Source organism: Porites lutea, chromosome 10, assembly GCF_958299795.1.
Source record: "Porites lutea chromosome 10, jaPorLute2.1, whole genome shotgun sequence".
Classification (NCBI taxonomy): Eukaryota; Metazoa; Cnidaria; class Anthozoa; order Scleractinia; family Poritidae; genus Porites; species Porites lutea.
In genome coordinates, this window is record NC_133210.1 from 1,755,876 (window position 1) to 1,771,989 (window position 16,114).

Here is a 16,114-nt window from a genome sequence, read left to right on the forward strand (position 1 = left end):
GAATAAAAAACCGGCCCAATATCGGAAAATTGTTGAAACTATGGAAATGCGAAAGTCCAATAAGACCATCATGTTTCGTTTTTCTCAAGCTATAGAAATTTCTAAGCAATGTGTGCGAACATATCTTTTATAGAAAACAGTAGTTGGGTGCCCTTGACATATAATAATTTTAACCTAACCTCAAGGCTCCATTCCTGGCATTAACGAATGAATCAAACAAGTTTTCTTTTTTTCTAAAATTCGAATTTCCAGTAATGACTTTCTGGACTGAATTATAATTAGAATCAACTACTTAGGTATTCTGAGTAGAGCGCGTAAGGTTCTTCCCGAGCCAACTTGTCAAGTGCTCTACAATACTTTTGTCTTGCCATTGTTCGATTGCTGTTCGCCTGTCTGGGAGACGGTTGTGGGATTGTGAGAAAAGCCTATCTAGATAAGCTAAATAGACTCGCCGCATGTATTATTGAAGCCGGGTCGATCTATCGGAGCTGAGGAGTTGAAATCAACACTTGGCCCAGCCTATAAGTACGCAGAAATTATCTCAAATGTGTCTTAGTCCATAAGTGTCTTCACGGAATGGCGCATTCGTACTTACTTACAGAGTTTAGGCACGCGCACCTTTTCCATGGCTATAACACCGGAAGCCGTGATCTGCTGCGCCCTCCCTTCGCAAAAACTACTAAATACCAAGGTAGCTTCAGAGTAAACGGTGCTCGGACCTACAACACCCTACTGAGAATCATTATACAAGTAGAGACCCTCAGTGAATTTAAAAACAAGCTAAAGCGCCATAACAGTAACGCCTCCAGTAAATGTTGCCTTTGTAACTTAATTAATTGTATAGTTTTAATGTTTTCATGTCTTCGTTTTTGTGTTGTATCAGGGCTTCATTTAAACTAGCTCTGCTAAATTGGATGCCTCTGGATAAAAATATTGAATAAAAAAAAAACGTTGGTACAGTATATTCCACTCTCATAACAGCTTAATTAGTAAGATACCACTAACCTTTTAGGCGTGTTTGAATATCCCCTCTTTCTGGCTTCGATACAAAGTGAACGATGGCCTCTCGGGGTTCGATGAAATATTTAATGTGGACAGTGATGATATGACCTCTTAATCGGCTGATTATTAGGGGGTGTTTACATGACACCGGGGCGACTTTCGCGCTGGAGTGAGTTCACTCCGGTTCCCTCTCATGGCTCTATATTTGTTTACGTGATACCACCACAAAATGTCATACTGGCACGAGTCACCCCGGCGTGAGTTCACCCCGGTTGTTGTACCGGGGCGAGAATTCCACTCCGGTACGAAATTTGGCAACGGTATCGTGTGAACGCGATTTCGATGTGAAATCGGTCTGCCGGATGCCGGTGGACTGGAACGGGTAGCGCATGTGTAATGTTTGCGATTTTGAATCACACATGTATTTTATCAGCATGAAGTGTACCTTTAAATACCGAGATATGAAATGACCCAGTCATCATTTAAACCGCGCGACACGAAATAAAAAAGTCATCCTTTATGAAACTCGCGCCGGTGCTAGTTTTCGCATGAAAACCCCCCCCCTTATCGTAAATTGTGGCCGGTACACGAAATATGAACTCCAATTTTCATTAAGAAGTATACATTATATATTATCCTTAGCTAATTCCCAGTGGATCAGAAAACCGTTACCCTTGAGTTCTGTGTAAACCAACTGACTGTATTGGAATAGTGCTAGATGTGTGCCAGTGGGATAGGTACATAATTTTGCGTTTAAAATGGTAGTTAACAGAGAAACAGCAGAGCCTCTTAAGCTGATCACGTCACCCCAAACGAGCTATTCCATTCAGCCTCGCTCTCATGCAGAATACGACGTATATCGTACATGTTATACTCCACTGAAGGCAACGTTCTTATAACGAACTTATACACCTTTACAGATGTGGATGCAATCTCGGAACTAACCTGTGGAACTAACCACGGAATCTGCGGGACCAAAAGCAATTTAAACATGGGTTTGGTGCGACAGTGCGTGTGACAGAGTGAACACGTTGTCTCTCCTTTTTGAAGGAGTGAGTCACTTCTTCAAAAAGGAGAGACAACGTGTTCACTCTCTCTGACTGTCGCACCAAACCCATGTTTAAATTGCTTTTGGTCCCGCATATTTCGTGGTCAGTTCCACAGATTAGTCCGGGGGGGGGGGGGGGTACTCCCTTAAATAAGTTATATAGGTATGTGCCGTCCCATCGGCTACGGTTTTTGCGCCGTTTTGGTCTGAAAACGAGTATTCACTTTGCCCATTTTGGTCTGGAATTAGGTATGGGTTTTAGGGAACTACGGAAGTGTATGAACGTATTTATCGTTTCAATTCAAAATGAGTAAGAAGAAGAGAACTATGCGAATTCGAAATAGATTTGTAGAGGGCGCTAATAATCTAAGTAGTGATCACATAATTTCTCCCTACAGGCCAGGTCTGAAAACGGAGTATGGATTTTAGGGGTCTGGTCTGAAAAGGGGTGTTGAAAATAACATTTTTTAGTCTGAAATAGGGTCAGGATTTGGAGAACCGAGCGGCACACCCCCACCAAGAATTCGCAGGAGTACACCCCCCCCCCCTTCCCCACTCCTGGAACGAGAACAACTAATTTTTTTACGCGTTTTTTCAAGCGTGAAACATTCAAGTTTTCAAGTTTGTCGAAACAAACTGTTGCGTTACCCCCTTTATGTTTCTGCCCGTTTAATCAAGCTTTATTTTACACAAAAACTTGTTTAGTGCCGCTTGTGAAGCCTTTTCACTCGTTCAAATTAAAGTCAGTTTTGTATTCATATTGCTCGACAAAACGGATTTCCTATGTTTGAGCTCCGCCCTAGTTTGTGACAGCCTCAGTGCGAATACAGCCGTTACTCCTTCTTCCTCGCCGCTAAGGACGTTTCGCCAAGCCGTCCCTAGCGGCGAGGAGCGATTAGCGCGACGGTTTGTCTAGACTAAGTCGCATATTTCACGCTAGCTTGAACAATTCTATCGGTGACATGATTTTGGCAGGTCAAAGCATTTGTAATATGCAAAATCGTTTTTTAAAGTCATTAAAATTTTTAAAGTCTTTAAAATTGCTGTGTAAGTAAAAGTTTAGCCTGGGACCAGGTTCCACAGTCAGTGGGGGAAAAAGGCAAGAAACGAGGTCAAATAGGAAAAATAATAGTGCGATGATTATCCCCAGACTTAGCTTAGCTTCGCTAGCCGTTTTTTTTCGCCTACGCCGATTTTTTTCTCCTTTTTCCCCAATGCGGAGCCTGGTCCCAGGCTAGCGTAAGTTTCGACCAGAGGAAAGGGCCATAGTATCTTATAACTGCTTCCTATATTTAACCGTATTGTGGATAGAGGTAATATGATCTCTAATCTGACTGCAAGACTACTCTAAGTTATTCAGAGATATGCACGGCTTATTATTCATCACAATACCGGTGGATAATGGAAAACAAGGAATTAAAATCTAGTAATGTGGATATTTTCTCTAATCTCCATTAAGGAAAGTCCATTATTCCCATACACGGGATAGAGGTAATATGAACTCTAATCTGACTACATGACTACTCACAGAAAATGCGACCTGATTCGCGCGCGTCGTAAAGGACTAACTAAGCTTTGGCCTTAAAAAACGGAAACACGCGGCGAGCAAGCTAAAAAGTAACGGTTTATAACTGACTTTCCTTTTTCGACAAAGTCTCGTCGCTATGTTGACACGCTTTCGCGCTGGACCGCTTGAACGATTTTAACCTGCCGGCGTTTCTCTTCTGTTAAGGAAATAAAATATTAAAGCATTTCTGCCCGTTCTCCATCTTTACACATAAAACAGATTCCTCCGGGAAATGTCGCAGTTTCAGTGGTAAAAATGCGCAGAATTTCTTGGGATTGAAGACCCCAATGCAAGTACGGTCAAAATGGTCACATGTTATCCACAAGATTCACTCATGGGTTGGATAGCAAAGAAAACTGAAGACAGGTGGCACAAGGGTGGCTAAATCGCGTGGGTGGTGCGTCATGAGTCGTGTGTCGTGGGCCGTGGACCTTCTGTTTGGTGCGCAATTTAGGGTGCCTTTCTTTGCTAAATAAAATTCAAGATCAGATCAGAAATCCGAATCATTAGAATTTTCATTTTCGTTAACAAAAGAAACGATGTAACCAAAAGAGGAGTTTAAACTTTCATTCAAGAAACGACCCACAATATCGACGGTATCCCGGCGAAAGAATAATTCCGTCGCTGCTGACAATGTTGCAAGTTTGCTGATCCATGTCACAAAATTAATACCAGAGGCATCCAACGACTTTTTTCTGGGAAATATCTCTTCGGAGCCCTCAACAATGCCTAAACGTTTCGAGAGCCCGAGTCCCGTCTTCGCCATCTTGTTCCACCGACTCGGTCGCAGGCGCACTGCCGCTCCCTTCGCAACAAAGACAGACCATCCCTTATAAGTTGCAAAACTGAATGCTCTAAACGAAGTTTTTTTTCCGGCGATGTGCCCTTATGCTCATGGCATGTAATTTAGGCAACTTATGGGAATTTAATGTATAACTTGATATATATTTCTAGTTTCAAGTTTTTTATGGCTAAGTTATTGCATTATATCTTCTCATATTTGTAAGGCTAAGTCCATTTTGAACACGATGTAGTTAGATTAAATTAATTCTTTTTTTATTAATATCTTTATCTTTGTAAAATAAATTCGCAATTGGCTTATTTCTAAGCGCGACGAATTTATTAATAAACCACGTTTATTATTATTATTATTATTATTAGAACAGCGAAAAATTTCGAAAATGTTTCGTGGTGGCTGTTTGTTGGGCTCAGAGTTTCGGGATTTGTGTGTTTTGTTCACCTAAGAATTTCGGAATTTGTAGTAATCTCTAGATTCCGATTTCGGCCCCTAGAAATTTCTTAGCTTTCCGTAAGCTAAGAATTATCAAAATTTCTGAAACCCGGCTGACAGTCTCAGCTCGACAACTGTCAGAATTGTAACACTGACGTAACGCCAATGTGGGTTCTCCAGGTTATAAATGGTTATGTGTTCGTTCCAAGAGAGGATAAAGGGGACAGAGAAGGCATCCTCCATACACACCCTATTCCACAGGTAATTCGTCTCGAGTTATTTTTAAGACCACAGATCCCAAGGGGGATTAAACAACAGCAAATCACATAGCGCGAATGTGTTCCGCGCGGATGACCCACGCTCAGAGCAACGCGTCCTTCACGAATTGAGGCAGAAAAATGGCGGAAGACGCGGAGAGCAATATTGCTTTTCGTTTTGTCGACTAAAACGACTAAAGAGAGATTTATGCTAAAGCTGTGTCAGCGAAACGGAAATTAAAAAAGAATCGCCCTTCCTCTCTTGTATAGAGCTAACAGAACAGCAGGGAAATCCTTAACACAGTGAATATTCTCTCAGGTTCATTTATAATTTACAGTTTGAAGAGAGCAATTTCTGGTTTGATATTTGTTCTTTTATTAGTCTTTTATTATTCAACAAAAATAACACTTGGTGTCCTATAATAATAATAATAATAATAATAATAATAATAATAACTTCTAGAGCGCTATTTACATTCACTGATCAACAGCGCTTAACAACTTAAAAAAGACTACAATAAAATTCAAATTTGTAAAACTAATTACATGTACATGAATTGCTACGTGCTTTATTGTACAAACGACCGGTTTCAATAGACTGGCGAAATTTCTCATTTTATTAAAGCACTGAGGCTACGACAACTTCGAGTGAAACTGATTTCACGGGTTGTCAAAGAGTCCAGCGATTCCCTTTTCCCAGGTGAGCGCCGACTCATTTCGCTTCAATGTTCAGAAATGCTCTCGATCTCTTTACGCTTTCATTGCCTTTCGCCCGACATGTTTTGCATGGTGTTTAGTCACGCGAAACCTCCACGAAACATCCACGCAGCGCGCGAGGTAACTTTATCCCGATTCTAAAAATAACTCGAGACGAATTACCTATGGAATAGGGTGTGTATGGAGGATGCCTTCTCTGTCCCCTTTATCCTCTCTTGGTTTGTTCTGATTGTTATTAGCTGTGGTATCTGTGGTTGTATTAACCCTGCTAATCAAGCCACACACACAAAAAAAGGCTGGGGCTGGATTGGGGCTCATATACAGCTATTTCGACAAAGGTTGTCGGAAAAAGTGCACGCGACAATCCCGAAAGGTATTGTGGGTGGCTTTGAGGGCACTTTTCTTCAAAGAAATTTGGAAAAATGGCATGGGAGGCCATGGACATATGTTTGCGAGTACTAAAGGAAAGCAACAAAAGTAGGTTCGACAGCTTCAGTCGTTACGAACAGTGTATTGATCATATCCCATATTACCTTTCGGGATTGTTGCGTGCGCATTTCTTCCGACAACCTCTCTCGAAACAGCTGTATTCAGCTAACAGCTGTGTTGTATATTGACCCAGACGAAGTCACGGGTCGGGTCTGTCGGGTGACGATCCAGCCAACTGTCAACAACAAAAAAATCACTCGGATGCCAATATCCAACTCACCGGAGTAATCAGCTTAACAGCAGAGTTACCTTCGCCACCTATACCACGCGGTTAACCTCATCTCGAGTACCCAATCAAAACACAGCCCAAAAACACGAGAATCAGTGTCTAAAATATGATGTTCACTTGCCGAGTGGGCGAGTCAGCGTATTTGTTACTTTTTGCAATGTGCCTATCGCGTTTAGGTAAGAGTGGAATTCCCATTAATGGGCGGTCATGAGTCGTTTACACAGCTAGCAAACGTAGAGTTCTCTGACAGCTGAACGCAGAAAATTTCTCGTATTAATTTCTCGTAAATTTCTCTAATTTCTCAAATGATTCGCCCCATGTAAGGAATCCGGATTCCGGAATCGGGGAAATTTTTGTCTGTGGAATCCGGGAAATTTTTGCGTGTATTGTCCGAGAAAATTTTGCTTATGGAATCCGGAGTACAGCTCAAGGAATCCGGAATCCCACAAACGATTGGAATGCGGAATCCAGAATCCAATTTCTACCGACAAACACTGGAATCCAATAAAACCAACTACCTGGAATCCGTAGAATCCAGAATCTTCCTTGGATTCCCTTACATGGGGCGAAATGATAGCTTCCAAATAGGAAACGGTCATGGAAACGTGGTCACGTGATACTAACTGTCCTGAAAGCGAAGTTGCACGTATTGTATACAGCTTGCTTGGCTTAGTCCAATGATTCGAAACAGTACCATAATCGCTTACGAGTTCTGTCGTTGGCGCCGTTTTACTTGAGATTTATGGTCGCAGAAAGCAATACTTTCAGTGTGTCAAGAAGAGAGTTTTGTAAAGGTAAGCGAAGCATGCAATCCAGCTGACAATTTTTCTGATCTCGTGTGGTCACTTTAGTGTGCTATTTTAAGCTTACATGTACTTCCACGATTTTAAAATATAGATTTAGTCAGGGCTAAAAACAAAGCTCTGGTTAATAATACGTGTAAGCAAAGAAAATTAAATCGTGTAATGCTAAACTGGGACGACAATGAAAATGGCTTCAAGACTAATAGATCTAAATATATAGATTTAGCCAGGGCTAAAAGCGAAACTCTGGTTAATAATACTTGTAAACAAAAAAAATTAAATCGTGTAATGCTAAACGGGGAGGACAATGAAAATGGCATCAAAAGAGATCTAATTAGCAAAAAAACAAATTGAACGTGCAGCACACTTTTTCTTCTGATTAGCGAAAAACAATTTTGCGCGTGCAGCACCCTTTTTTTCTTTCCCTTGCCGTTGTTTTGCACGACTACAACGCTGTTTTGTACGACTAAAACGTCAAACTTCCTAGTTACACATTATTTTTATGGAGGAATTGTCGTATATGCTTACCCAATATTTTGTTTCCTGTGTTCATGTTCGCTTTTATTTTTCACTGCCGCTCATTTTCACCTTTCTGGCCGCTAACATTTCTCATTTTCTCACCGCCGCTTTTAATTTCCAAATTTTCTTCCTACGAAATTCGTCTCCTTTGTTTTCAAAAACTCACTCTAGCTCTTTCTCTGTTATCCACGTTACTGTAAATATAAAAAATAACGCCGAAAAAGACACGAGTTTGTTGTTGTTTTTTCTTTCTAAAAGTCCGGGCGGCCATGTGATTTCCTTCCAAATAAAACCTTGAGTTGCATTTGCGTTGCCATACCTGTTGATTGAGTTATTTTACATTGGTATGCCTGTGGTGCGGACGGACGGTCGGGCGGTCTGTGTACGGTCACGTGACTACCAAATTTTCTCGGAAGGGTAGATTACCACATTTCCTTAACTATGGGGCTCCACCCACGATCACTGTTTTACAACGACAATTTCACTGTTAGATTGAGCGACTCCCCAGTTAGTGATCGTTCCGATACACGGTTTCCCGGTCGAGTCATAAGATATATAAGCTCGTAGTCCAACAAACTTTGCTTAAATATTCGTTGAAAAAGTTTCTTTGTTCATTCGGTTTACTTCAGGCCTACTGAAAGTGAGTGGAACTGTTGTGTAGTATTAACTCAGCTGTTAACTGCTTGGGTTTGTGTCGAAACGACCGTTCCCTTTTCATTTTATCGACTATGAGCTAAATTTATCTGTCATGGGAGGTTTGTAACCGTTCCGGGCGGAAAAGGAAAGTTTTTCACTGTTATTGTATCGGCGCAGTTAAGTAACCTATATATTTTCGCTGCTATTTGTATGAGAGAAAGATTTCCATACTGCGTTAGAGTAAAACATCTCACAGACCCCAGGCACTTGCACAATTAGCGGCCTGTGTACTAGCCAACAAGTAGTCAACCAGATATTATGCCTATGAGGCTGCGTGGTAATCTTTCTATAAATTTACTGAATTGATAACTCAGACAAAATAAGAAATCCTTTACAGTCTTTTATTAATTTGAAATAAAATTAGGCAGAATTTTGAGAAAAGCATATTTACCATACCACCATTTTTTTGGACACAATATTACATTAGCTTCAGCGAAGGCCTTGTTAAGTATGTCTCATTATCCTTTACGACCAAGTCTTGTCTGCAACGATCAGTACTTTTTATCTACTTTTTTTTTTTATCTGTTATCAAGAACTACCTTATTATAGGAAATTAACGATGCACTTTATTAACGCGATTTTAAAAAACATCGCGTTAATTTAATACATCTTAATTTACGTCGATGTTAGTTTAAATCACACCCGGGGGGATACTCCTGGGAATTCTTGGTGGGGGTGTGCCGCCAAGTTCTCCAAATCCTGACCCTATTTCAGACCAAAAAATGTTACTTTCAACACCCATTTTCAGATCAGACTTCTAAAATCCATACCCATTTTCAGACCTGGCCTTTAGGCAGAAATTACGTTATCATTACTTAGAGCGCAAACAAAACAATTCTTAAATCTATTTCGAATTCACATAGTTGTCTTTCTTTCTTACTTATTTGGAATTGAAACGATAAATACGTGCATACACTCCCGTAGTTCCCTCGAAAGCCATACCCGATTTCAGACCAAATACACCGCAATTAATGCGCAAAAACCCTAACCGATGGGGCGGCACATACCTATTTATATTATATAAGGGAGTACCCCCCCGCCCCCCCCCTAGGAAATCACACTACATTTTTTGCGAGAAACTTCCGAAGTTCGTTTCAAACACTTCCAATCGCGGTAATTCGCCGAAGGCATCGATGAATTTTCCGCCCTACAGAATAGTTATTTGAAAATAATTCATTATTAAGATTCCCCATACATGTTATTCATTTTGACGTTGAATTAACAACAACAAAAAAAGAAATAAAAATGTTGCTCCAAAAAACTAGCTCTTACAATCACTCATCCCGCGGTTCACCCAAATTGTAGCAGTTAACGTGTAGAAATGATGGTTCGAACTTCACCAGTGCAGTCCAGTTCCACCTCCTCCTCCCTATTTCTTAATGACTCGCCCTATCTCATCGTTTACGTCTATGTTTAAGAAAAGAAAACAATAAGGTCTTTAAGGAACGGGTTAAGTTTATTTCCAAGGTTATGTTACTACTACGTTACCCATCCAATTTTAACTTAATTTAAAGGATTATTTATCGTTCTGCTTGCAAACGTCACTGAGAGAACGGAAGCCACCTGAAAAGATTAAAAAGAATTTTGTTTAGTCCAGAGACTACTTTAGGGTGGATTCATCTGCAACATACGCGTATCTATAAAGGGGATAGAAGATAGGGAGAAAGAGAAAAAGGAAAGGGGATTGGGGGAGAAAGGGAAAGAGACTCTCCCTTCCCTTTTTCCCGCTTTCGCGCTTTTCTCTCCCCCCCCCCAACCTTCCCCTTTTTGCGCCTGCCACGCATACTAATTTCACTCATGCCAGCGTTTTATCATCTAGTGATACAGTCCATCCAGACACAGAAATTTAGCCGCGTCATCATTCTTACCTCTTAATGTCTCCAAGAGTTAAAGAGGAGAAAGAGGCATTTACGAGAGAAAGGATCGTCCGTACACAAAATATGGCGCACGTCACTGGCAAGACAAAAAGGTAAAATATTGATATAAAGCTTGATATCTGCTTGCGCTTTATGGTCTATAGCAAGATCCATAAAGGGACATCAATGGCTCTTAGTCATAGATAAAATACTATAATACACGTATGAGAGGTAGAACTGTACGGGCGGCACCGATTTGCAATGGCGAGACGAAGGTGAGTAGACCCCTTGTAAACAGTGAGTTGAATCATCGTTTCGTGCACGGTAAGTACCCCGAAATTTTGTTACTTAGTAGGGTTTATTACGGTTACAATTCTAAAAAACCACGGTCAAATAATTTGACAGATACAAGTTGGCTTTGATGGCCTTAAATTCATAAGAGGAGATCACCCGAAGCCTCCTAGACACTTTTGCCGCAAAAGTCGCTGTTTTCTCCAGTACTCAGGAATCGTTTTTCTTCGCTTGCTGATTGATTCTAATGACTTTCGACTTCATATGACATTTCGTCAACCGCCTTTTTTATTCTCTATACAGACCAGGAGCCCATAGGTTATGAGCTCCTACTATGACCCAGGTCTTATGAGACAGCAGCCCATAACCCCGAGAGAGCAAATCCTACACTAGGTATATGTCACGGAATTTTAACAAACCGGTATATTTTTTGATACCTCGTAGAGTACTTTTTCTGAAAATGGAAGCCCTACTCCGTGAATGAGCACATACGACGAATGAAAAAGGAAAACTTAAGTCATGATATAATAATAAATAAAAGCTCCAATTTTGTGCTGACTGGTTCGTGCGACTTAAAATATAAAGGATTGGACGTTATAAGTTCGCGCCAAAACCGTTCTAAAAATAAACCAGGCAGAAAAAACACAAGTATATGGAAGTTGCTTGCTCTGGGTTTATAGGCTCCTGGTGAGACGATAGCTTTGAGAACTAGAGATTAATATCAAGCTGAGATACCACGTACTTTGGGTCGTCGTAGCAGGTTACTTTAAGTCCTCTATTTCTTGCGTGTTTTTTAAGCATTCTAATAGAGGCAGTGTAACAACCTTTGCGTAAACTGTAAAAAAATCAAATTTATATCATGATATGGCATGTTGCAAAATGAGTTATAACGTAAACTTAATCTGGTAAAAGTAGCATAATTCAGTTCTGAAATGAGAATTTAAAAAAATACCATAAATGATTATAAATTATTCTGCCAGAATAAAGCATATCTTTCGTTGGAAGGAGGCGAGTGCTGCCTCCATGAAAGAGGCCAGAGATGCTGGTCAGAAAATTTGAGTGATTCCCCCGAGGAATTAAATCAAAGACTGGAGTAGGCGTGGCCTATAGCTCTATTTCATCCATAAAAAAATGTTATCCAAAAACAGACAATTGCAACCACCAAGAGAGAATTCTCTCTTGAAACCAAGTAAAAGGTATAATAACTTGATTTACTTTAGACAAAAAAGTTGTCGGTAACGTTATTTTTTTTGTTTTGTTTTTCATTTCTGATTTCTTCTCTTCCGCCCCCGCAGTTTTTCCTTAAGGAACAGCCGTCAGCTAGCAATACCTGTAAGGCTAAAAAACTTGGCGCATCATCCCAGTAAACACCTCACTAAAGTGACACCAAAATCGGCTAGTTACACCTTATAAGACGCGTATCTGCCGTTCTTATGTGAGCCGATTTTTCCCACACACATTCTTACTGTTTTTCACCGTTTAGGGCCGTTCTTGTGAACCACTACGATCCTGAGTTCGGAAACTTTGTTCACTTGAAGATTTGGCAGCTCGTATTTGGCAAAGAAGCTACAAAATAAAATAACGAAATTTCTTATTATATTATTAATATTATAGATAGCGTAATTATGTACCTTATTGTGTTCTGTTCATAAGAAAGTATGTAATCCATTGAGCCCTCTCTTGGTAAAAGTAATAAAGGAAGGAAATTGGAAAGATTTGGACCGAAAAAACCTAACCAATTCCTCTACAGTCTCCTGGTTTTTTTAAAGCCATTTTGATTGGATTATATTCAGAGGAGGTTTATAAAAAGTGGGACTTGCGAAAGTGAATCTTCGGAACGTTTCGATGTCATTTGTCCCCAGAGTTTGTCAAAGATGTTTCAATTTTATGACCTTGGCTATTATTTTAAGGTTGAGAATTTTGAGCCTCACAGTGAATTGTAATTATTGTGATTTTTCGGAAGGTGAATCAAATATGTGGACTCAAATATGTAGGAAAATTCCCCTACCCCCGCCTTTCCCTTCTAGTTCCGTGGCCCCGGCTTAGTCAATTACATGATTTGTAAGAACTACTTGGTCGCAGGTACGATTACCTGTCTTCTCTGTAGGGAACAGGTTTTCCATTTGAATCGACCCTGGAACCATTCAGCATTACTCTAGCAATTCCTCGAGCATGTCTTGCAAACTACAAAAAAAAAATATAAGAATTTAGTTTGTTTAAGTTATTAATTAAATGACTTGGCCCGCGGCTGTCTATAAACTTAAAGTACATTGCGTGTCTATGTAGCACCTACAGGAGCTTATAAAACTCGTTAGAACTTGTACGATGACAACAACAACAAAACTTTATTTCAAGAATTTAACTTAAGTAATTACACTGACCCGCAGGTAGCAACTGCTAATCTTGGCGGGAAAGAAGAACAAATTAATAGATATTATTTCTATTAAACACAATGTTAAGGAAACGATAACTTTAAAAGTTTGAGAGAAAAATACGAGAAAAGTTTGAGAGAAAAGTACATGATGATACTTTACCGTCGTTGACGCGAGGCCCCAGAAAGGTGTCGTATAATCACATTCACTCCAATCTGGACAGGAATTGTAGTCAATCCCATCGGAGTCTGAAGGAAACAGGTTTTCATTTCCACACCAAGTCAGTCCATTCACCGGATACCTGCAAGAGGTTTTAGACGTAAAACGTACATAATTGGTAATTATTATCACGAAACTCTTGCCTACCTACAATGTAACAAACTCACGTAGAGGATGAGTTGGTCTGACAGTGTCTTGTGACCAACTCTCTCAGATGAACTGATCCTGAGGCAGTCAGAGGGGGCTCAATAGATCTCTAAGTATTGAAATGAATGGTTGAGCCTGCCATAGGCTATAGTAATCTTATACACAAATGAAGAAATGGTAATAATCAGTTACGTATTCTGTTTTATATTGGATCATCCATCTTGAGCCCCCGATGAAAGTTAGGAGGCCAACAGTTTCCTGTCAGTCAGTGGTGTTGGCCAGCTAACGTGGACAGCGAAGAGTGAGGCTGGTAAGGAGGTGGCGTGGCCAAGTGTTAAGAACGCTGGACTTGTAACTCAGAGGTCCCCAGTTTAAGTCCCGCCCTGACAGCTGCTGGATTTGGTAGTCCCGAGTTTGAATCCTCGACTACGTTTGTAAATACTGAGCCGGCTGGTTTGCCACAGGATCTCCGGCCAGTTGGGATTCGCTTAACTCTGTTACGTTTGATTTCAATTATTTATCTCAGGCATTCGCTCGGCCCCACTAGCATTAAAGCTGTAAATACTATAACTAACTTAACGAAGAATGTCTGAACTCAGGCCTGCACTTTTTTAGAAGTCGATCATTGAAAGTAAAATAGGTCAGGGTTTCCTTGAGAGTTTTGGCTAAAAACCTATCACTGCCGTGTATGCTATTAGGAATAGACTGATCTGGCGGGGACAGACCCGATTTAGTAGTGAAATTCTCTTTTCGACTGGACCGTGGTCTGGCCTTCCAGTTATAACCAACTGTAAGCGCTCCTAAAACTACTGTTTAGACTGTTCACAGTCCCCTGTTGTTTCTTAAGATCGTAAGGAGCGAGTGCTTACCGGTACGAGCGTTCATCTTGGTTTCATATGTACCGAGGGGGCGGGCAAGAGAACAATGCCAAGCCCTCGATCTCGACGATCTTACGGAAAAATAGGGGACTGTTAACAATCTAAAAACGCCTAAAGCCGTCTGCAATGTTATGTTTTAAACATGAAGCTGATTCTTACCCGGCCAAGGTATCTTCTAGAGTTGTATATCGATCACCGGAATCAGAATAGACATGCGCAACTTTGTATGTACCAGACCAGAACAAACTCTGAAGAAAAGGCAAGGATATATTTTGACGCTGATCTTCTTCGGAAAGAAGATCGGTCTCAACATAGAAAAAAGGCATGATTTCAAGTGAAAACCACGTCACATAGCCAGGGTGGTTTTCTTATGACTGTGTCCCACATATGCTACCATGCAAGACGTTACCACTATGGCTTATTAGACCTTAAAGTTAGCTGGTTTACTCACTACTTGACTGTGCTTTTAACCCCTCAATCGTATGTACTATAACTATGGAATTATTTGAACGAGTAGAAAGGCGGTAAGTTAGGGGTAACGTTGTGTAGAGCCCTCTAATATTCTCTCTGAATAGAATTAAACCAGAGGCAACTCCCTCCCGTTTTCAACTAGTATGCAGATGACTCAACATCATCGCACCAGTGCGGCTGTAAGAAGACTGACACTTGACAATGAGTTGAGGATTTTTCGAATATGGCTGTGTATTTGAGAAATATATTGCTCAAACCGATTATAAGTGGTTCGCTATACCAGTCATGATCAGAAAATGGACAAGTTTTTTCCTATTTCTGGGCCAAGTGTTCTCTTATACTGGTGCTATTTGCACACAAACATTGCAGGGAAAGTTTTCATTACTCCGGTACTTACCCTACTCCTTTGAATGCAAAATACTTTTTCTGTAACTTTCAATATTATTAATTAAAAAATCTTTCCCCACCGTTTTTTGATTGGCTTAATAATCGGCTAATAAAGCCCATTTCACAGTTACAGGTGAAAACGAGGCTGGGATTGACCTTATTTAGATTCAAGGTTTGTTTACCTCGATAACACCCTCCTAGACCGCACCATTCAATAATTGTTAATTATCAGCCTTTCTTGTTATCATCAGTACGGTTTACGTTTTTCATGTAGTTCGTTGTGTCCCCTTAGGTATTATCAGGAGCCGGCTCCTGGTGCTATGTTTTTTTTCACAGTTTGCATTTATATAATTACGTCACTCGTTGTTCGCCATTCCGTATACTGCTTGCGCACTCTAAGCTCTTATTTGTACTTTACCAGTTTGGAAGCTATTATTGCCGTATACAGTTAGAAACCGTGTGTAAACGTACCTGAACTGATTAGATTGTTTCTAAAGTTTCCGAAATAACAAATATTTCTAACTCAAAACATTGTATCACAATCAGGGATTTGACTGAAACGGACGTTTGTTTAATTTACACTCCCCTGTAATAAAATACATTATCTGAGAGAAACTCCACCCTTCTTCAGCAAGACACTTGTCAGTTTTTCTAACCTTTGTAAGTTCTTGCATTCCAGTTGCATCAAAGAACGGCTGGTAATCATCGAATGCTAGGGTACACGGATTCTTATAAGCAAAGGCTTGATGAAAGGCCTCCCAGATCTCATTACAGTCTTTCCAGTTATCTGCTTCAGGACCAATAGTATTCAATTGATACTCGTAGCATCTTCCTAGTACAATTTCTTTGATTTTCGGAGTGGAGCCCTCGCCCGCAACACTCAATTCAATGGTGGTAAAAAGAAAGAGTGATCCAGCCACAAATAGGAAACTCAT

The 16,114-nt window shown here is 40.4% G+C and overlaps 1 protein-coding gene across 1 annotated transcript; it reads right to left on the reverse strand.

Annotated features, from left to right (window-relative positions):
• Positions 1-10,429: 10,429 nt before the first annotated feature.
• LOC140950849 (ADP-ribosyl cyclase/cyclic ADP-ribose hydrolase-like) lies at positions 10,430-16,114 on the reverse strand. Its single transcript, XM_073400069.1, has 7 exons — positions 15,836-16,114; positions 14,481-14,569; positions 13,240-13,378; positions 12,798-12,889; positions 12,182-12,271; positions 11,448-11,540; positions 10,430-10,511 (listed from the first exon to the last, which is right to left on the reverse strand). The coding sequence occupies exons 1-7, from the start codon at positions 16,112-16,114 to the stop codon at positions 10,430-10,432; spliced, it is 864 nt and encodes a 287-aa protein (XP_073256170.1).